The sequence below is a fragment of the Cherax quadricarinatus genome, chromosome 83 (assembly GCF_038502225.1).
Source record: "Cherax quadricarinatus isolate ZL_2023a chromosome 83, ASM3850222v1, whole genome shotgun sequence".
Taxonomy (NCBI): Eukaryota; Metazoa; Arthropoda; class Malacostraca; order Decapoda; family Parastacidae; genus Cherax; species Cherax quadricarinatus.
The window spans coordinates 1,991,741-2,014,226 of NC_091374.1; the positions used below are offsets into that span (position 1 = coordinate 1,991,741).

The window sequence follows — 22,486 nt, forward strand, 5'->3', positions numbered from 1 at the left end:
AGTCACCATCAGCACACCTGGCTTGGGTGGAGTCAGTTAGGTTCTGAGCTTAAAAGGTAAATCAGTGAGAATCTAGCCCTGACTAAGCCTACCTCTTTAGCTACACCATGACTCCTCTTATTTCTCTTTTCCTCTCTATTCTTCCTCTCTTTTTCTCCCCCCTAGCCTTCTTCCGCTCTATCCTTCCTCTTTCCCCCCCTCTAGCCTTTTTATCTATCCTAAGACCTGTATCTTTCTCTCTATCTATCTCTTTCAGAGAATAACAAGGACCTGGGAGTGAACATAACACCTAACATATCGCCAGAACGTCAGCGATGCATGCAAGAATAATTCAGCAACTTATACCTTTGATATACCTCTGAGTTTCTAGAGTGTTTCCACTCCCGGAGCCCGGCCATAGGTCAGGTTCGTCTGGTGCTAGAATAAAGAATTGTTCAGAACCTTACACACCACATATGTTAGGTCAATCACTGGTTAATCATTAGAGGAGAGGTTGAAGGAATTGAACCTGACCATCTTAAGAGGAGAGGTTAAAGGAATTGAACCTGACCACCTTAAGAGGAGAGGTTAAAGGAATTGAACCTGACCATCTTAAGAGGAGAGGTTAAGCCTCAGGGTGGATAAAAATTGGAATGACTTGGACGAGGCAGTGGTGGTGGTAAACTAAATACACAGCTTCAAGACTAGGTATGGTGATGCCCAAGAAGCCAGAAGCCAGTCTAGGAAGTGAGGCCAGGTGTTGGAGACTTCAAAGACGGTTCATATGTTAGAGGAGTGTTGGAGAGACTTAGCACCAGTGAAGGAGGGGACAGATCCCCACCCTCTGTGTTGGAGTTGTTAATGACAGGAGAAACATGACTGACACAGTTGTAACGTAAATCTGATAACTCTAACATTGTTGGTGGTGATGTGTGTGTGTGTGTGTGTGTGTGTGTGTGTGTGTGTGTGTGTGTGTGTGTGTGTGTGTGTGTGTGTGTGTGTGTGTGTGTGTGTGTGTGTGTGTGTGTGTGTGTGTGTGTGTGAGTGTGTGCATGTGCGTGTGTCTGTGTGAGTGTGTGTGTGTGTGTGTGTGTGTGTATGTGTGTGTGTGTATGTGTGTGTGTGTGTGTGTGTGTGTGTGTGTGTGTGTGTGTGATGTGTATGTGTGTGTGTGTGTGTGTGTGTGTGTGTGTGTGTGTGTGTGTGTGTGTAGATGTGTGTGTGTGTGTGTGTGTGTGTGGGTGAGAGTGTGTGTGGGTGTGTGTGTGTGTGTGAGAGAGAGAGAGAGAGAGTGGTATTGTCAAAATACCACACTTGGATTCACTTCGAGGACAGCGTGAAACAAGCTTTTATGCCACAAGACGGGCAGAAAGCAGCAACTTCACTCTGGCTGTACCCTTCTCCAGAACATCACTCCATCTGAGATCATACATACCCAGGATGACTAGAGTATGGAACACATTCGTACAGCATAATGATATCAACGAGATAAAGTCAGTTGATCAAATGAAAATGCTGGCCCACAGATGGCTCCAACTTCATCCTGTTCCCTACTTGTATGTCTCAACAATAAAAATGCTTTCAAATGAGTTGATGTAGGTAACAGCTCTTAGCTTGCCAATAAAGTTAGGAATCCTTAACCTGTAAATAGCTTGTCAATAAAGCTAGGGATCCTTAACCTTGTCAAACCCTGTTTAAAAAAAAAAAAAAAAAAAAAAAAAGAGAGAGAGAGGTAGTGGTAGGGAGAGATAAGTATTATAAGAGAGGGAAGAGAGAGAAGAGAGAGGGGGGACAGGAATCGAATAGAGATGAAAATTAGAGCACAATAGAAGGGAGAAACCAGGGGAGAGGTGAGCAGGAGGGCTGGAATAAACCAGGGGAGAGGTGAGCAGGGGATACACAGGAGAAGAAGCAGGGCAGGGAGGCAGGTATGAGAGGGAGACGACGTACCAGAAACAGGTTAGAAGAGAAAGATCAAACAGGTAGGGGATAGAAGAGAATAAATGCCAAAAGAAGATAAACAAATGACTAGAGGGGAAGAGAGGAGAGAAGAGATAATGAGGAGCAGGTGAAGAGGGGCAGGAGGGAAGAGGGGCAGGAGGGAAGAGGGGAGGTGGGACAGAAAAGAGGATGAAAAAAAGAGGAGAGAGAAGCAGAGAGAACCCCTGCTTAATCCACGTACTCGGTGGGAACACCAGTGTGGTGACGGTGGTAACACTAGTGTGGTGACGGTAACACCAGTGTGGTGACGGTGGTAACACCAGTGTGGTGACAGTGGTAACACCAGTGTGGTGACGGTGGTAACACTAGTGTGGTGACGGTGGCAACACTAGTGTGGTGACGGTGGTAACACTAGTGTGGTGACGGTGGCAACACTAGTGTGGTGACGGTGGTAACACCAGTGTGGTGACGGTGGTAACACTAGTGTGGTGACGGTGGCAACACTAGTGTGGTGACGGTGGTAACACCAGTGTGGTGACGGTGGTAACACCAGTGTGGTGACGGTGGCAACACTAGTGTGGTGACGGTGGCAACACCAGTGTGGTGACGGTAACACCAGTGTGGTGACGGTGGTAACACCAGTGTGGTGACGGTGGCAACACTAGTGTGGTGACGGTGGTAACACCAGTGTGGTGACAGTGGTAACACCAGTGTGGTGACGGTGGTAACACTAGTGTGGTGACGGTGGTAACACCAGTGGTGACAGTGGTAACACCAGTGTGGTGACGGTGGTAACACTAGTGTGGTGACGGTGGCAACACTAGTGTGGTGACGGTGGTAACACTAGTGTGGTGACGGTAACACCAGTGTGGTGACGGTGGGTTAGTGTCAGTACAGAAATAGAATGATCTGCCTGTGCAAACAGTCGGGATAACCTTCATACAAAGCTTTAAGAACAGGTATCTTAGATCACCCTCCCTGAGGTTAGGAGTAACTGTACTCGGTCACAGCTAGAGACGGGGCCAGGAGCTAAAACCCACAATATTTCTGTGTCATCTACCGAAGTGACTTTCATATTTATTTTCGCATCACACGCAAATGATGACTCAAATATGTGCTCTGCCTTCTTCTCTATATTAACTATGAGGCTAAGAAACAGCAGAGGTGTCAGGATATATACCTTTGATGAGTTTCGAGAGTCTCACTACTCTTGGAGCCCGGCCATGGTCCAGGTTTGTCTGGTGTTTGCCTGGTCAAACAGGCTGTTGCTGCTGGAGGCCCGCTTTACAGGTCTGACCAAAGCTCACACCTCTACAACACAACTGTCATCTAATATTTGCTAAGTTATACCATGAATTAAGTCAAGATCCTGGACTTCACCTTACGAAACAGACAAAGCAAATGTGATAATAATTTTGGATAAGGTAGATTATAGTGGATAAATGAACATGTAATTAGGAGACAGGAGAACTTACGCGACTCTTAAGATTTCGTTCAGTATATGAACCTCCTACGAGGTCAACTACACATATACTTATCATCCTACATTTCGCCTGTGTGTGTACTCACCTAGTTGTGGTTGCAGGGGTCGATTCACAGCTCCTGGCCCCTCCTCTTCACTGGCTGCTACTGGGTCACTCTTCCCGCTTCATGAGCTTTATCATACCTCTTCTTAAAGCTATGTATGGATCCTGTATGTGTGTGTATATAGAAATATTTAGATTTTTTTAATAATCAGGGCGCTTTTTTCTGGCGTGTTTCCCTCGGTATTGTTGTGCCATTATTAATATTATGCAATTCAATAAACGTTTTGTACCCGCCCCACATCATTTTAGGTTCTCTTTCTATTCTGGATCTTCTTGTTGGCTTCCTTACTTAAATTTCCTTCATTCAGATTTTGTATGACTCCGTATTTAAAGTTTGCAAGGTGTTCTACCCGTTATTGTAACCTCCTCATATACCGTCTACCCCTGGTGTTCCACCCCTGGTGTTCCACCCCTGGTGCGGAACCCCTACAAGAAACCGCATTTGGGTGGGAAGGGTAGATGAGGGTTGCAGGAATGCCATATTTGTAGACAACGCCAATCCCAGACTCTGTCCAGAGATTATGTACACTATGAACACCGCTCACAGTGATCACCTGCCAGGTTTATTGTATAGTTTTGTGGTCAGTGGATCTCACACACACACACACACACACACACACACACACACACACACACACACACACACACACACACACACAAGATGGGCACAGACAGGATGTTCCAGAGATGGGACACAGAAACAAGGGGTCACAATTGGAAGCTGAAGACTCAGATGAGTCACACAGGGATGTTAGGAAGTATTTCTTCAGTCATAGAGTTGTCAGGAATTGGAATAGTCTTGGAAGTGATGTAGTGGAGGCAGGAGCCATACATAGCTCTAAGAAGAGGTATGATAAAACTCATGGATCAAGGAGAAAGTGGACCTAGTAATGACCAGCGAAGAGGCAGGGCCAGGAGCTATGAACCGACCTGTGCAACCAGAGTGCAGCACCATCAACAGGAGAACAGTGCCTCATTTATACCAACACTTATTGATCACATTCAAATCTGAGTGCTCAGGCCTTAAGCCTTTCACATGGCAGTCCCCTCACCCCCAGGTCCTTCCCATTTTCCCTGCCCATCTCTCCCCCCATTCCCCTCCACTTTCCCATTTCCGTCCCTTACACACATCTCCCCTATTTCCCTCCACCTCTCATTCTTTACTTTTAACGTTGGTTATCAATACTTACAAAAACGTGGGTTGGTTACTGATGGCAGGGGATGGTAGCAGGGTGTTGTTATTGACGGCAGGGGATGGTAGCACGGTGTTGTTATTGACGGCAGGGGATGGTAGCACGGTGTTGTTATTGACGGCAGGGGATGGTAGCACGGTGTTGTTACTGATGGCAGGGGATGGTAGCACGGTGTTGTTACTGATGGCAGGGGATGGTAGCACGGTGTTGTTACTGATGGCAGGGGATGGTAGCACGGTGTTGTTACTGATGGCAGGGGATGGTAGCAGGGTGTTGTTACTGATGGCAGGGGATGGTAGCACGGTGTTGTTACTGATGGCAGGGGATGGTAGCACGGTGTTGTTACTGATGGCAGGGGATGGTAGCACGGTGTTGTTACTGATGGCAGGGGATGGTAGCAGGGTGTTGTTATTGACGGCAGGGGATGGTAGCAGGGTGTTGTTACTGATGGCAGGGGATGGTAGCACGGTGTTGTTACTGATGGCAGGGGATGGTAGCACGGTGTTGTTACTGATGGCAGGGGATGGTAGCAGGGTGTTGTTACTGATGGCAGGGGATGGTAGCACGGTGTTGTTACTGATGGCAGGGGATGGTAGCAGGGTGTTGTTAGTGACGGCAGGGGATGGTAGCAGGGATGGTGTTGTTTGATGGCAGGGGATGGTAGCTGATGGCAGGGGATGGTAGCACGGTGTTGTTACTGATGGCAGGGGATGGTAGCACGGTGTTGTTACTGATGGCAGGGGATGGTAGCACGGTGTTGTTATTGACGGCAGGGGATGGTAGCACGGTGTTGTTACTGATGGCAGGGGATGGTAGCACGGTGTTGTTACTGATGGCAGGGGATGGTAGCAGGGTGTTGTTACTGATGGCAGGGGATGGTAGCAGGGGATGGTAGCAGGGTGTTGTTACTGATGGCAGGGGATGGTAGCACGGTGTTGTTACTGATGGCAGGGGATGGTAGCACGGTGTTGTTACTGATGGCAGGGGATGGTAGCAGGGTGTTGTTGCTGATGGCAGGGGATGTGATGGCAGGGGATGGTAGCAGGGTGTTGTTACTGATGGCAGGGGATGGTAGCACGGTGTTGTTACTGATGGCAGGGGATGGTAGCACGGTGTTGTTACTGATGGCAGGGGATGGTAGCACGGTGTTGTTACTGATGGCAGGGGATGGTAGCACGGTGTTGTTACTGATGGCAGGGGATGGTAGCAGGGTGTTGTTACTGATGGCAGGGGATGGTAGCAGGGAGTTGTTACTGATGGCAGGGGATGGTAGCACGGTGTTGTTACTGATGGCAGGGGATGGTAGCAGGGTGTTGTTACTGATGGCAGGGGATGGTAGCACGGTGTTGTTACTGATGGCAGGGGATGGTAGCAGGGTGTTGTTACTGATGGCAGGGGATGGTAGCAGGGTGTTGTTACTGATGGCAGGGGATGGTAGCAGGGAGTTGTTACTGATGGCAGGGGATGGTAGCAGGGAGTTGTTACTGATGGCAGGGGATGGTAGCAGGGTGTTGTTACTGATGGCAGGGGATGGTAGCAGGGAGTTGTTACTGATGGCAGGGGATAGTAGCAGGGAGTTGTTACTGATGGCAGGGGATGGTAGCAGGGTGTTGTTACTGATGGCAGGGGATGGTAGCACGGTGTTGTTATTGACGGCAGGGGATGGTAGCACGGTGTTGTTACTGATGGCAGGGGATGGTAGCACGGTGTTGTTACTGATGCCAGGGGATGGTGGCAGGGTGTTGTTACTGATGGCAGGGGATGGTGGCAGGGTGTTGTTACTGATGGCAGGGGATGGTAGCACGGTGTTGTTACTGATGGCAGGGGATGGTAGCAGGGTGTTGTTACTGATGGCAGGGGATGTGATGGCAGGGGATGGTAGCAGGGTGTTTTTACTGATGGCAGGGGATGGTAGCAGAGTGTTGTTACTGATGGTAGGGGATGGTAGCATACTGATGGCAGGGGATGGTGGCAGGGTGTTGTTACTGATGGCAGGGGATGGTAGCACGGTGTTGTTACTGATGGCAGGGGATGGTGGCAGGGTGTTGTTACTGATGGCAGGGGATGGTAGCACGGTGTTGTTACTGATGGCAGGGGATGGTAGCACGGTGTTGTTACTGATGGCAGGGGATGATAGCAGGGTGTTGTTACTGATGGCAGGGATGGTAGCAGGGAGTTGTTACTGATGGCAGGGGATAGTAGCAGGGAGTTGTTACTGATGGCAAGGGATAGTAGCAGGGAGTTGTTACTGATGGCAGGGGATGGTAGCAGTGTGTTGTTACTGATGGCAGGGTAGCATGGTTACTGATGGCAGCACGGTGTTGTTATTGACGGCAGGGGATGGTAGCACGGTGTTGTTACTGATGGCAGGGGATGGTAGCAGGGTGTTATTACTGATGGCAGGGGATGGTAGCAGGGAGTTGTTACTGATGGCAGGGGATGGTAGCACGGTGTTGTTACTGATGGCAGGGGATGGTAGCAGTTACTGAGCAGGGGATGGTAGCACGGTGTTGTTACTGATGGCAGGGGATGGTAGCACGGTGTTGTTACTGATGGCAGGGGATGGTAGCACGGTGTTGTTACTGATGGCAGGGGATGGTAGCACGGTGTTGTTACTGATGGCAGGGGATGGTGGCAGGGTGTTGTTACTGATGGCAGGGGATGGTAGCAGGGTGTTGTTACTGATGGCAGGGGATGGTAGCACGGTGTTGTTACTGATGGCAGGGGATGGTAGCACGGTGTTGTTACTGATGGCAGGGGATGGTAGCAGGGTGTTGTTACTGATGGCAGGGGATGACAGCACAGTGTTGTTACTGATGGCAGGGGATGGTAGCACGGTGTTGTTACTGATGGCAAGGGATGGTGGCAGGGTGTTGTTACTGATGGCAGATGGTAGACGGTGTTGTTACTGATGGGTGTTGTTACTGATGGCAGGAGATGGTAGCACGGTGTTGTTACTGATGGCAGGGGATGGTAGCATGGGTGTTGTTACTGATGGCAGGGGATGACAGCACAGTGTTGTTACTGATGGCAGGGGATGGTAGCATGTGTGTTGTTACTGATGGCAGGGGATGGTAGCACGGTGTTGTTACTGATGGCAGGGGATGGTAGCAGGGTGTTGTTACTGATGGCAGGGGATGTTACTGATGGCATTGTTACTGATGGCAGGGGGTAGATGGTAGCACAGTGTTGTTACTGATGGCAGGGGATGGTAGCAGGGTGTTGTTACTGATGGCAGGGTATGGTACAACACAGTGTTGTTACTGATGGCAGGGGATGGTAGCACGGTGTTGTTACTGATGGCAGGGGATGGTAGCATGGTGTTGTTACTGATGGCAGGGGATGGTAGCACGGTGTTGTTACTGATGGCAGGGGATGGTAGCACGGTGTTGTATTGTTACTGATGGCAGGGTATGACAGCACAGTGTTATTACTGATGGCAGGGGATGGTAGCATGGTGTTGTATTGTTACTGATGGCAGGGTATGAGAGCACAGTGTTATTACTGATGGCAGGGTATGACAGCAGTGCTATTACTGATGGCAGGGGATGGTAGCATAGTGTTGTATTGTTACTGATGGCAGGGTATGGCAGCACAGTGCTATTACTGATGGCAGGGGATGGTAGCATGGTGTTGTATTGTTACTGATGGCAGGGTATGACAGCACAGTGTTATTACTGATGGCAGGGTATGACAGCACAGTGTTATTACTGATGGCAGGGGATGGTAGCATGGTGTTGTAGTGTTACTGATGGCAGGGTATGACAGCACAGTGTTATTACTGATGGCAGGGTATGACAGCACAGTGTTATTACTGATGGCAGGGGATGGTAGCATGGTGTTGTATTGTTACTGATGGCAGGGTATGACAGCACAGTGTTATTACTGATGGCAGGGTATGACAGCACAGTGTTATTACTGATGGCAGGGTATGACAGCAGTGCTATTACTGATGGCAGGGGATGGTAGCATGGTGTTGTATTGTTACTGATGGCAGGGTATGACAGCACAGTGTTATTACTGATGGCAGGGGATGGTAGCATGGTGTTGTATTGTTACTGATGGCAGGGTATGACAGCAGTGCTATTACTGATGGCAGGGGATGGTAGGATGGTGTATTGTTACTGATGGCAGGGTATGACAGCACAGTGCTATTACTGATGGCAGGGGATGGTAGCATAGTGTTGTATTGTTACTGATGGCAGGGTATGACAGCGTTGTGCGGACCAGAATGTAACAGTTATCACTTAAATAACGTAAGGAATTCTCCAAGTGGTGCCAGATGACCAAGTAGTTAGGTCAGAGAGATTACACTGCTGCAGTTGTCACTGCTACAGTAGTCAGCGCTAGTCATCACACACTACAGTTGTCACTGCTACAGTAGTCAGCGCTAGTCATCTCACAGTGCAGTTGTCACTGCTACAGTAGTCAGCGCTAGTCATCTCACACTGCAGTTGCCACTGCTACAGCAGTCAGCGCTAGTCATCTCACAGTGCAGTTGTCACTGCTACAGTAGTCAGCGCTAGTCATCTCACAGTGCAGTTGTCACTGCTACAGTAGTCAGTCATCACACACTGCTAGCTACAGTCAGCGCTAGTCACACACTGCAGTTGTTGCTACCACTGCTGCAGTTGTCACTGCTACAGTCAGCGCTAGTCATCTCACACTGCAGTTGTCACTGCTACAGTAGTCAGCGCTAGTCATCACACACTGCAGTTGTCACTGCTACAGTAGTCAGCGCTAGTCATCTCACACTGCAGTTGTCACTGCTACAGTAGTCAGCGCTAGTCATCACACACTGCACTGCAGTTGTCACTGCTACAGTAGTCAGCGCTAGTCATCTCACACTGCAGTTGCCACTGCTACAGCAGTCAGCGCTAGTCATCTCACAGTGCAGTTGTCACTGCTACAGTAGTCAGCGCTAGTCATCACACACTGCAGTTGTCACTGCTACAGTAGTCAGCGCTAGTCATCTCACACTGCAGTTGTCACTGCTACAGTAGTCAGCGCTAGTCATCACACACTGCAGTTGTCACTGCTACAGTAGTCAGCGCTAGTCATCTCACACTGCAGTTGTCACTGCTACAGTAGTCAGCGCTAGTCATCACACACTGCAGTTGTCACTGCTACAGTAGTCAGCGCTAGTCATCTAACAGTGCAGTTGTCACTGCTACAGCAGTCAGCGCTAGTCATCTCACAGTGCAGTTGTCACTGCTACAGTAGTCAGCGCTAGTCATCACACACTGCAGTTGTCACTGCTACAGTAGTCAGCGCTAGTCATCTCACAGTGCAGTTGTCACTGCTACAGTAGTCAGCGCTAGTCATCTCACACTGCAGTTGTCACTGCTACAGTAGTCAGCGCTAGTCATCTCACACTGCAGTTGTCACTGCTACAGTAGTCAGCGCTAGTCATCTCACACTGCAGTTGTCACTGCTACAGTAGTCAGCGCTAGTCATCTCACAGTGCAGTTGTCACTGCCACAGTAGTCAGCGCTAGTCATCTCACACTGCAGTTGCCACTGCTACAGTAGTCAGCGCTAGTCATCTCACAGTGCAGTTGTCACTGCTACAGTAGTCAGCGCTAGTCATCACACACTGCAGTTGTCACTGCTACAGTAGTCAGCGCTAGTCATCTCACACTGCAGTTGTCACTGCTACAGTAGTCAGCGCTAGTCATCTCACACTGCAGTTGTCACTGCTACAGTAGTCAGCGCTAGTCATCTCACACTGCAGTTGTCACTGCTACAGTAGTCAGCGCTAGTCATCTCACACTGCAGTTGTCACTGCTACAGTAGTCAGCGCTAGTCATCTCACACTGCAGTTGTCACTGCTACAGTAGTCAGCGCTAGTCATCTCACAGTGCAGTTGTCACTGCTACAGTAGTCAGCGCTAGTCATCTCACAGTGCAGTTGTCACTGCTACAGTAGTCAGCGCTAGTCATCTCACACTGCAGTTGTCACTGCTACAGTAGTCAGCGCTAGTCATCTCACACTGCAGTTGTCACTGCTACAGTAGTCAGCGCTAGTCATCACACACTGCAGTTGCCACTGCTAACTGCTACTCAAACTAATGCTCACAGTATTCAAAATATTTCTTCCCCCTTAAGGGAGAGCCCGAACTAAACCTGTCAACACTAACTGGTACTCAAGCGGTGCTCAACTGATGCTCAAGGTACAGTTCTAAGAATATTTCAACAATAACGATAATGGCAACACAAGAGAAGGAAAGTCAAAGATCAGCACTGATCTGCCTCGTCTCACAAAGACAGATGCTGGGGTTAACACACCTCCAGAATCTCACAGTGCATGACTGCATAACCTTAATATAATAATAATAATCTTTATTTCTACAAGTACATGGTTCAACTTATACAGACCATAGCTGACATCAATGACATACTACTACATAGAAAGCCCCTTGTTGTGCAGAGCATTTCCCGCAAATCAGGTTAAGTTTGGTAGGTAAGACACAAAGGCAACAGTTAGGCAACTTTATTCCGAAACGTTTCGCCTACACAGTAGGCTTCTTCAGTCGAATACAGAAAGTAGGCAGGAACAGTAGAAGAAGCCTACTGTGTACGCGAAACGTTTCGGAATAAAGTTGCCTAACTGTTGCCTTTGTGTCTTACCTACCAACCTGTCGGTATTTTATACCATTTTGATGTTCAGGTTAAGTTTGTCCCAAGATGCGGCCCACACCTGTCCACTAACACCCAGGTACCTATTTTACTGATAGGTGAATATGGACAACAGGTGTCTTAAGGAAACATGTCCTAATGTTTTCACCCGCATCAGGGATCGAACCATGGACCTCAATGTGTGAAGTGAGTGCGCTACCAACCCAGCTACGGGTCAACTTTAATACAAAGTGAGAGAGGATGAGTATGAGAGTGAGAGAATGTGACACAGTATGACTGTGAATGATTGTGTCAGCGGATGAGGTAAACAGTCCCACCTCACCATCTACAAGAACGTGATCTACCTGTGATCTACTCTGCTTACAATGATTACTAATGTAGTTTACCCTTCCCTACGCTCAATAATCAGGCACGAGCGTGCTACTCACAGTTCCGTGGTATCCTCGGGTATGTGAAGGGGCACGTGAGTGAAGCCTCGGTCCCTGCAGTCAACAATACCCTCGGAACAACGACAAGTATCTGGGCACAGCGGTGGAGTCGGGCACCCGGAGCCATCCTCACGCCTGCTACCTCCTCCTGGAATATCAAAATACAAGTGAGTTATACTCAGATCATACCTGTGATACACTCAGATCATACCTGTGATACACTCAGATCATACCTGTGATACACTCAGATCATACCAGTGATACACTCAGATCATACCTGTGATACACTCAGATCATACCTGTGATACACTCAGATCATACCTGTGATACACTCAGATCATACCTGCGATACACTCAGATCATACCAGTGATACACTCAGATCATACCTGTGATACACTCAGATCATACCTGTGATACACTCAGATCATACCTGCGATACACTCAGATCATACCTGTGATACACTCAGATCATACCTGTGATACACTCAGATCATACCAGTGATACACTCAGATCATACCTGTGATACACTCAGATCATACCTGTGATACACTCAGATCATACCTGTGATACACTCAGATCATACCTGCGATACACTCAGATCATACCTGCGATACACTCAGATCATACCTGTGATACACTCAGATCATACCTGCGATACACTCAGATCATACCTGCGATACACTCAGATCATACCAGTGATACACTCAGATCATACCTGTGATACACTCAGATCATACCTGCGATACAGTCAGATCATACCAGTGATACACTCAGATCATACCTGTGATACACTCAGATCATACCTGCGATACACTCAGATCACACCTGCGATACACTCAGATCATACCAGTGATACACTCAGATCATACCTGTGATACACTCAGATCATACCTGCGATACACTCAGATCACACCTGCGATACACTCAGATCATACCAGTGATACACTCAGATCATACCTGTGATACACTCAGATCATACCTGTGATACACTCAGATCATACCTGTGATACACTCAGATCATACCTGTGATACACTCAGATCATACCTGTGATACACTCAGATCATACCTGCGATACACTCAGATCATACCTGTGATACACTCAGATCATACCTGTGATACACTCAGATCATACCAGTGATACACTCAGATCATACCTGTGATACACTCAGATCATACCTGTGATACACTCAGATCATACCTGTGATACACTCAGATCATACCTGCGATACACTCAGATCATACCTGCGATACACTCAGATCATACCTGTGATACACTCAGATCATACCTGCGATACACTCAGATCATACCTGCGATACACTCAGATCATACCAGTGATACACTCAGATCATACCTGTGATACACTCAGATCATACCTGCGATACACTCAGATCATACCAGTGATACACTCAGATCATACCTGTGATACACTCAGATCATACCTGCGATACACTCAGATCACACCTGCGATACACTCAGATCATACCAGTGATACACTCAGATCATACCTGTGATACACTCAGATCATACCTGTGATACACTCAGATCATACCTGTGATACACTCAGATCATACCTGTGATACACTCAGATCATACCTGTGATACACTCAGATCATACCTGTGATACACTCAGATCATACCTGTGATACACTCAGATCATACCTGTGATACACTCAGATCATACCTGCGATACACTCAGATCATACCTGCGATACACTCAGATCACACCTGCGATACACTCAGATCATACCAGTGATACACTCAGATCATACCTGTGATACACTCAGATCATACCTGCGATACACTCAGATCACACCTGCGATACACTCAGATCATACCAGTGATACACTCAGATCATACCTGTGATACACTCAGATCATACCTGTGATACACTCAGATCATACCTGTGATACACTCAGATCATACCTGTGATACACTCAGATCATACCTGTGATACACTCAGATCATACCTGTGATACACTCAGATCATACCTGTGATACACTCAGATCATACCTGTGATACACTCAGATCATACCTGTAACCTGAAAAGTCACAATGACAACGTTACAGCCTATCCCAGACCATTGTTAGGTCAATAGTACGGACGGTCTGGCCTCTGACCTGGGGAGGCCTAGAAAACTAGGCTCCAAAAAAGGGGTTAATAGGCTCACACTTGGATATATATTTAGGATTTATGCAAATTTAGGTATCTTATTCTCATTAATAAGATATCATGATATGTCACATAGGTTATTATCCTATCTCTGTGTTCCTCAATAAGTGAACAATTGAGCACACAGTGTTCAAGACAGTGAACACAAGGTTTGATCATCATCTGTGCCTTGAACTGCCAGACGTGTCTGTAAGTAAGCCTAAGCTTTGTTACTACAACATCAGTTAGGGTGTAGGGAGAGTAACATTTCAACACTGGCTAGCTCAGGGTGTAGGGAGAGTAACACTCCAACACTGGCTAGCTCAGGGTGTAGGGAGAGTAACACTCCAACACTGGCTAGCTCAGGGTGTAGGGAGAGTAACACTCCAACACCAACTAGCTCAGGGTGTAGGGAGAGTAACACTGGCTAGCTCTGGGTGTAGGGAGAGTAACACTCCAACACCAACTAGCTCAGGGTGTAGGAAAAGTTCCACCTAGGAAGATAAAAGTTAAGGGAGAAGTTATGAGCTGTAACAAGATGGGAAGGGGCCACCATACTGGGATGGCGGTAGATTATCTCTCCCTAAGTCTACCATGTGGGTAACCCAGCCTCCCACAGGTACACCTGATACGCGTCCAGATTTAAACGTTTCCTGGGACTGCTCAGCCACTGCGTTGCCAGATGTGCTGATTATTTATACATATGTGAAGGTTATCTGTATACAGTACCTCCCAAATAATAGTAACTCCAGCACTCCTGGAGGCCAGCCTTTGAAAATACATCGACCTGGTGAAGTCTCCTAGTTCATGTATGTAACTCCTATTGTGTGGTGGAATATGACAGGCAAATTATCCTGTGTGAGGGAATATGAGAGCTAGCTTTTGTTCCCACCATGTAACTACTATACAAAACAGGGTGACGCAGACTGTGGATGTTCCCACCATGTAACTACTATACAAAACAGGGTGACGCAGACTGCGGATGTTTCCACCATGTAACTCTCCTAGATAACACGGCAGAAGAGCAGCATGAGCACATTACAGCCCTCCCTCACTGTGCGAGCATACTCTGCGCCTGTCTGCTCGTACATGTTTACCTTTTTGCCGTCTCTTGGCAGGTAGAGAGCCTCTTGACACAGCAGGGGTCGCTTTCATAACAGCTGGGATCAGTGACACCGCTAAAAGCAGTTAGTGTGCACAAGCGACACTGCCTTGCCACTGTCAATACTTACAAGAGGACCTTAACCTGCTACTTATTTGCAAGCGCTAACACACGTTCATTATATAAAGGAAACTAATAATGTAGTGATGAGAGGAAAGAGCAGCACAGGATAAGATGGTCAAGTGAACGCTGTTTACATAACACTGGTGAGGAGCTCTTCAAGTGAGGTTTAGATAGACACGTAAGCAAACACCAGGACACATTTATTAGACAACATTTCGGTCTTAGGACCTTGATCACGTCTGCTACGAACACAGCATACAGGGAATACCAGGGCAGTCCTTATCAAAGTACCTATTCCCACCCATATACGTGTCCAACCTTCTCACAAAGCTACTCAAGAATTTGCTACAGTACATCACGACATATATACAACACTTCTGGCTAGACAGTGATAGAGTGAATGACGGAGGATGTGTTTCTTCTTTGTCGGGTCACCCTGCCTGAGTGGGAGACAGCCGGTGCGTTGAAAGCAACGCGATGATACTCCTCAAACCCAGCCCTTTTCACCGATGAGTGAGATACATGACACACGGTGTTTATAAAGTGTTTATACTGATACTGGAGACTGTCAAGGTAATTCCATTTATGAGGTTCAACTTTGTTCCTAATTTCCACGGGCTAATACAAGGCTTAAAAACCACTTCCTGACATGCTCCTGCTGGGTGGGTGGTTCATCCTGGGTGGCTGGGTGGTTCATCCTGGGTGGCTGGGTGGTGGTGGTGTTTGGGCCATGTGTGGGTCACATGGACATCATCGTGAACGATAGCAGTGCCTGGCTCAAGCACCAGCAGAGTGATTGTGGCGCCGCCCACCCACCCACTACATGATGGCGCCGCCCACCCACCAACTACATGACAGCGCCACCCACCCACAAACTACATGATGGCACCGCCCCTCCCCTCAATACATAACAGCGCCACCCACAACACGCAGCATGAGAGACATACACATGTCAACATTCCCTGGTTATGGTTGACCATCGCGTTGCTTTCAACGCACAGGCTGTCACCCACTCAAGCAGGGTGACCCGACAAAAAAGAAACATCCTCCGTCATTCACTCCAACACTGTCTAGCCAGAAGTGTTGCATATATGTCGTGAAATACACACTTTAACAAATCTAAGAATCCTACGCTATCTTAAAACAGTACCAGTAAGATAACAAGTATTACTTGCTATCACATATATAGAATTACTTGTATCATTATATTAATGGTTTGTGATAGCGACAAGTTGGTGTACAAGACACTTGTTATTCAGTTCGGTACAGAGACACTGGTGACAGTGGAAGATGTGGTAATTAGTCCCACAGCCTTGATAGATGTTCAGTCTTGGTCAATCTGAAGAAGCAAGAGGATGATCACTTACATGAGCCAGAAGGTGCACTAAATTGTTCACTCCCACTCAGTGTGCACTCTCAGTGTGCACTCTTACCTAGAGTGCACTCCCACCCAGTGTGTACTGCCACCCAGTGTGTACTCCCACCCAGAGTGTACTCCCACCCAGAGTGCACTCCCACCCAGAGTGCACTCCCACCCAGAGTGCACTGCCACTCAGTGTGCACTCCTACCTAGAGTGCACTCCCACCCAGTGTGTACTGCCACCCAGTGTGTACTCCCACCCAGTGTGTACTCCCACCCAGAGTGCACTCCCACCCAGAGTGCACTCCCACCCAGAGTGCACTGCCACTCAGTGTGCACTCCTACCTAGAGTGCACTCCCACCCAGTGTGTACTGCCACCCAGTGTGTACTCCCACCCAGAGTGCACTCCCACCCAGAGTGCACTGCCACCCAGTGTGCACTGCCACTCAGTGTGTACTCCCACCCAGAGTGCACTCCCACCCAGAGTGCACTGCCACCCAGTGTGTACTACCCAGTGCGTACTCCCACCCAGTGTGCACTCCCGTGTATGTACTGATGTTGTCAGTAAGTCCACGAACACATTAGTGGTTCTCAGTGTGGTATACGCCACATATACCATTATCTGTGTATATTACACAAACACAATCCCACATACTATAAACTACAGACTCACACGACCACTAAACTGTTCACTAAACACTCACACGACCACTAAACTGTTCACTAAACACTCACACGACCACTAAACTGTTCACTAAACACTCACACGATCACTAAACTGTTCAATAAACACTCACACGATCACTAAACTGTTCAATAAACACTCACACGATCACTAAACTGTTCAATAAACACTCACACGACCACTAAACTGTTCAATAAACACTCACACGATCACTAAACTGTTCACTAAACACTCACTAAACTGTTCACTAAACACTCACACGACCACACTAAACACTCACACGACCACACGATCACTAAACTGTTCACTAAACACTCACACGACCACTAAACTGTTCACTAAACACTCACACGACCACTAAACTGTTCACTAAACACTCACACGACCACTAAACTGTTTAATAACCCTCTTAAGAAAGCCTAACGATAATAACAACTCATTTAAAGATAGGAAGAGCAGCACAATACCGACTGGTTATCACCCCCTTCCTTTATAGTGTGTGTGTGTGTGTGTGTGTGTGTGTGTGTTAGTCGTGTCTAACTTGAGGTCAGCCCAAATTAAGTTGCTTGACATCAGTGAAGTGTAACTGAAGCTGTGTAATATACGAGTCGTTAAACCTTCACACCAGTTGACAGATGGATGGATAATGATGTAATGGGTATACAGCTGTGGGTATACACTAGAGAGTACACACCAGCGAGTCTATACTGGTGGGTACTTGACTTCAGTTAGAGGATGACCCAGCCCAGGTGACTGCTGACACGTGGTGTAACAAGTGATGTACGCAAATATTGCAGAATTGCCTTGCAAAACCAAGCCTTTTATAATATGCAAAGGTTCGCCCGTAAGTTAAGATTGCCTGATAGTAATTTACAACTATCCACTACTATCACTTAACAAACTAGGCCACAGGTTGCCAGATAGTAACTTACAACTAGCCACAACTATCACTTAACTAGGCCACAGGCTGTCAGATAGTAACTTACAACTAGCCACGATCATTTAACTAGGCCACAGGCTGCCAGATAGTACCTTACAACTAGCCACTACTATCACTTAACTAGGCCACAGGTTGCCAGATAGTAACTTACAACTAGCCACTACTATCACTTACCTAGGCCACAGGCTGCCAGATAGTACCTTACAACTAGCCACTACTATCACTTAACTAGGCCACAGGTTGCCAGATAGTAACTTACAACTAGCCACTACTATCACTTAACTAGGCCACAGGCTGCCAGATAGTACCTTACAACTAGCCACGATCATTTAACTAGGCCACAGGCTGCCAGATAGTAACTTACAACTAGCCACTACTATCACTTAACTAGGCCACAGGTTGCCAGATAGTAACTTACAACTAGCCACTACTATCACTTAACTAGGCCACAGGCTGCCAGATAGTACCTTACAACTAGCCACGATCATTTAACTAGGCCACAGGCTGCCAGATAGTAACTTACAACTAGCCACTACTATCACTTAACTAGGCCACAGGTTGCCAGATAGTAACTTACAACTAGCCACTACTATCACTTAACTAGGCCACAGGCTGCCAGATAGTACCTTACAACTAGCCACTACTATCACTTAACTAGGCCACAGGCTGCCAGATAGTAACTTACAACTAGCCACTACTATCACTTAACTAGGCCACAGGCTGCCAGATGGTACCTTACAACTAGCCACTATCACTTAACTAGGCCACAGGCTGCCAGATAGTACCTTACAACTAGCCACTACTATCACTTAACTAGGCCACAGGCTGCCAGAGAGTACCTTACAACTAGCCACTACTATCACTGAACTAGGCCACAGGTTGCCAGATAGTAACTTACAACTAGCCACTACTATCACTTAACTAGGCCACAGGCTGCCAGATAGTAACTTACAACTAGCCACTACTATCACTTAACTAGGCCACAGGTTGCCAGATAGTAACTTACAACTAGCCACTACTATCACTTAACTAGGCCACAGGCTGCCAGATAGTACCTTACAACTAGCCACTACTATCACTTAACTAGGCCACAGGCTGCCAGATAGTAACTTACAACTAGCCACTACTATCACTTAACTAGGCCACAGGCTGCCAGATAGTACCTTACAACTAGCCACTACTATCACTTAACTAGGCCACAGGCTGTCAGATAGTAACTTACAACTAGCCACTACTATCACTTAACTAGGCCACAGGTTGCCAGATAGTACCTTACAACTAGCCACTACTAACACTTAACTAGGCCACAGGCTGTCAGATAGTACCTTACAACTAGCCACTACTATCACTTAACTAGGCCACAGGCTGTCAGATAGTACCTTACAACTAGCCACTACTAACACTTAACTAGGCCACAGGCTGCCAGATAGTAACTTACAACTAGCCACTACTATCACTTAACTAGGCCACAGGTTGCCAGATAGTACCTTACAACTAGCCACTACTATCACTCAACAAACCAGGCGACAGGTACAACCAGTAATCCACCTTGCTAACACTATTAACACAATCTACAATGTCCTACCTGAGATACACTTGTCTACATTTCTTATCTGTGATTGGTAACACCAGGTAAGATGATAACACAGTGCTGGAAGAGTCTCCTGTACACTTCCTTCAGTGGCCAGCGAGAGAGAAAAAACTCAGGGCACTTAGCATTAAGGGAGTTATAAGGTATCAGGAACATGCAGCAACGGATGTCAAGTGGTGTTGGTATTCTTCTGGGTATCACTAGTGATGGGAGCTGTCTTGACACACCCATACAAACACCATAATGGAAATAAGACACTGACTTTTTGGGGGATTATCTTACGTAATTTACACATTTGTTACAAACTATCTTTCAGTCCAAAACAGGACTGGAACCTATAAACTCGGCATCACAGTACACAGTACTCTATCGCATAGCCAGACTCCAGACTCTGGCGTTGTGGATAAGTATACTGTACACTCTGATGCCGAGTTTACAGGTTCGAATCTTGTTGTGGACTGAGAGATAATGTTTGTAAATAATTCTGCCTGTTCCCAAACTGATAAGCATATGTTACTATGTATGATAATTTATGTAACTGTATTTATGTGTGCCTGTACCTAAATAAACTTACACACACACACACACACACACACACACACACACACACACACACACACACACACACACACAAGAAGATGTACAACAAAGTTCATGGAGCAGAGACAGCGTGAACCTAGTAACGACCAGAGAAGAGGCTGGGTTAGGAACTGTGACTCGACCCCTGCAACCACAAATAGGTGAGTACACACACACACACACACACTACTACCAGGATATGTCTTTCTACCTGACAAGGAGAGTGCAGGATGTCTTCAAGACGCAGTGGCTGCCTCTGCACACCCCTCATACACTCCGTGTATTTACACTCCACTTACACGTCCTCACGTTGTTTACAACACCAACACTCTTCTTTGGGACTGCCGCTCCGCCATTGTTCTGAATATTGTGTTAATCTGTCAATACTTCCGGAGATCATGGCCCCCGGGGTCCGCTCTCACAACAGTTCCGGAGATCATGGCCCCCGGGGTCCGCTCTCACAACAGTTCCGGAGATCATGGCCCCCAGGACCCGCTCTCACAACAGTTCCGGAGATCATGGCCCCCAGGACCCGCTCTCACAACAGTTCCGGAGATCATGGCCCCCGGGGTCCGCTCTCACAACAGTTCCCGAGATCATGGCCCCCGGGATCCCCTCTCACACCCGACCTTCTCAGGTGACAAAAATAAATACAGGAGAAGTGAGAAGTAATAAAAAGCAGAAGAAGGTTGGAGAACCACAATGTCAGGTGAAGGTGTAAGATTTACTTGTAAGAGTCTGACATGTAAATAAGACATAAATAAAGAATTCTGCCACAGTGTGAAACTTGTACAACCTGGTTTTACCGCTATCATCACTACTGAACCTTGTGTGATGACGTGAGTCATGACGTGTTGACGTGAGTGATGACGTGAGTGATGACGTGAGTTGACGTGAGTGATGACGTGAGTGATGACGTGAGTCATGACGTGTTGACGTGAGTGATGACGTGAGTGATGACGTGAGTTGACGTGAGTGATGACATGAGTGATGACGTGAGTGATGTTATTAATAATACAGAACGTTGCTTCACCGCTACTGAACCTTGTGTGATGACGTGAGTCATGACGTGTGTTGACGTGAGTGTTGAAATGAGTGATGACGTGTGTTGACGTGAGTGATGACGTGAGTGGTGTTATTAATAATATAGAACGTTGCTTCACCACTACTGAACCTTGTGTGATGACGTGAGTCATGACGTGTGTTGACGTGAGTGTTGACGTGAGTGTTGACGTGTGTTGACGTGAGTGATGACGTGAGTGATGACGTGAGTGATGACGTGTGTTGACGTGAGTGATGACGTGAGTGTTGACGTGAGTGATGCCGTGTGTTGACGTGAGTGTTGACGTGAGTGTTGACGTGTGTTGACGTGATTGTTGACGTGTGTTGAAGTGAGTGATGACGTGTGTTGACGTGAGTGTTGACGTGAGTGTTGACGTGTGTTGACGTGAGTGTTGACGTGTGTTGACGTGAGTGATGACGTGTGTTGACGTGAGTGTTGACGTGAGTGTTGACGTGTGTTGACGTGAGTGTTGACGTGTGTTGACGTGAGTGATGACGTGTGTTGACGTGAGTGTTGACGTGTGTTGACGTGAGTGATGACGTGTGTTGACGTGAGTGTTGACGTGTGTTGACGTGAGTGATGACGTGTGTTGACGTGAGTGTTGACGTGAGTGTTGACGTGTGTTGACGTGAGTGTTGACGTGTGTTGACGTGAGTGATGACGTGTGTTGACGTGAGTGTTGACGTGAGTGTTGACGTGTGTTGACGTGAGTGTTGACGTGTGTTGACGTGAGTGATGACGTGTGTTGACGTGAGTGTTGACGTGTGTTGACGTGAGTGATGACGTGTGTTGACGTGAGTGTTGACGTGTGTTGACATGAGTGGAGTTATTAATACATAACCTTGCGTCACCACTACTGAACCTTGCGTCACCACTACTGAACCTTGCGTCACCACTACTGAACCTGGCGTCACCACTACTGAACCTTGCGTCACCACTACTGAACCTTGCGTCACCACTACTGAACCTGGCGTCACCACTACTGAACCTGGCGTCACCACTACTGAACCTTGCGTCACCACTACTGAACCTTGCGTCACCACTACTGAACCTCACCACTACTGCGTCACCACTACTGAACCTTGCGTCACCACTACTGAACCTTGCGTCACCACTACTGAACC

General features: G+C 47.4%; 1 protein-coding gene across 8 annotated transcripts in view; it reads right to left on the reverse strand.

Moving 5' to 3' along the window:
- The window catches only part of sli (slit guidance ligand), a 659,016-nt gene that overhangs the window by 144,088 nt on the left and 492,442 nt on the right, over window positions 1–22,486 (reverse strand). For all 8 annotated transcript variants that reach the window (XM_070102675.1, XM_070102671.1, XM_070102676.1 and 5 more), the window contains one exon: window positions 11,765–11,912. In XM_070102675.1, the coding sequence (XP_069958776.1) occupies window positions 11,765–11,912 (148 nt within the window). The remainder of the gene's footprint in view (window positions 1–11,764; window positions 11,913–22,486) is intronic.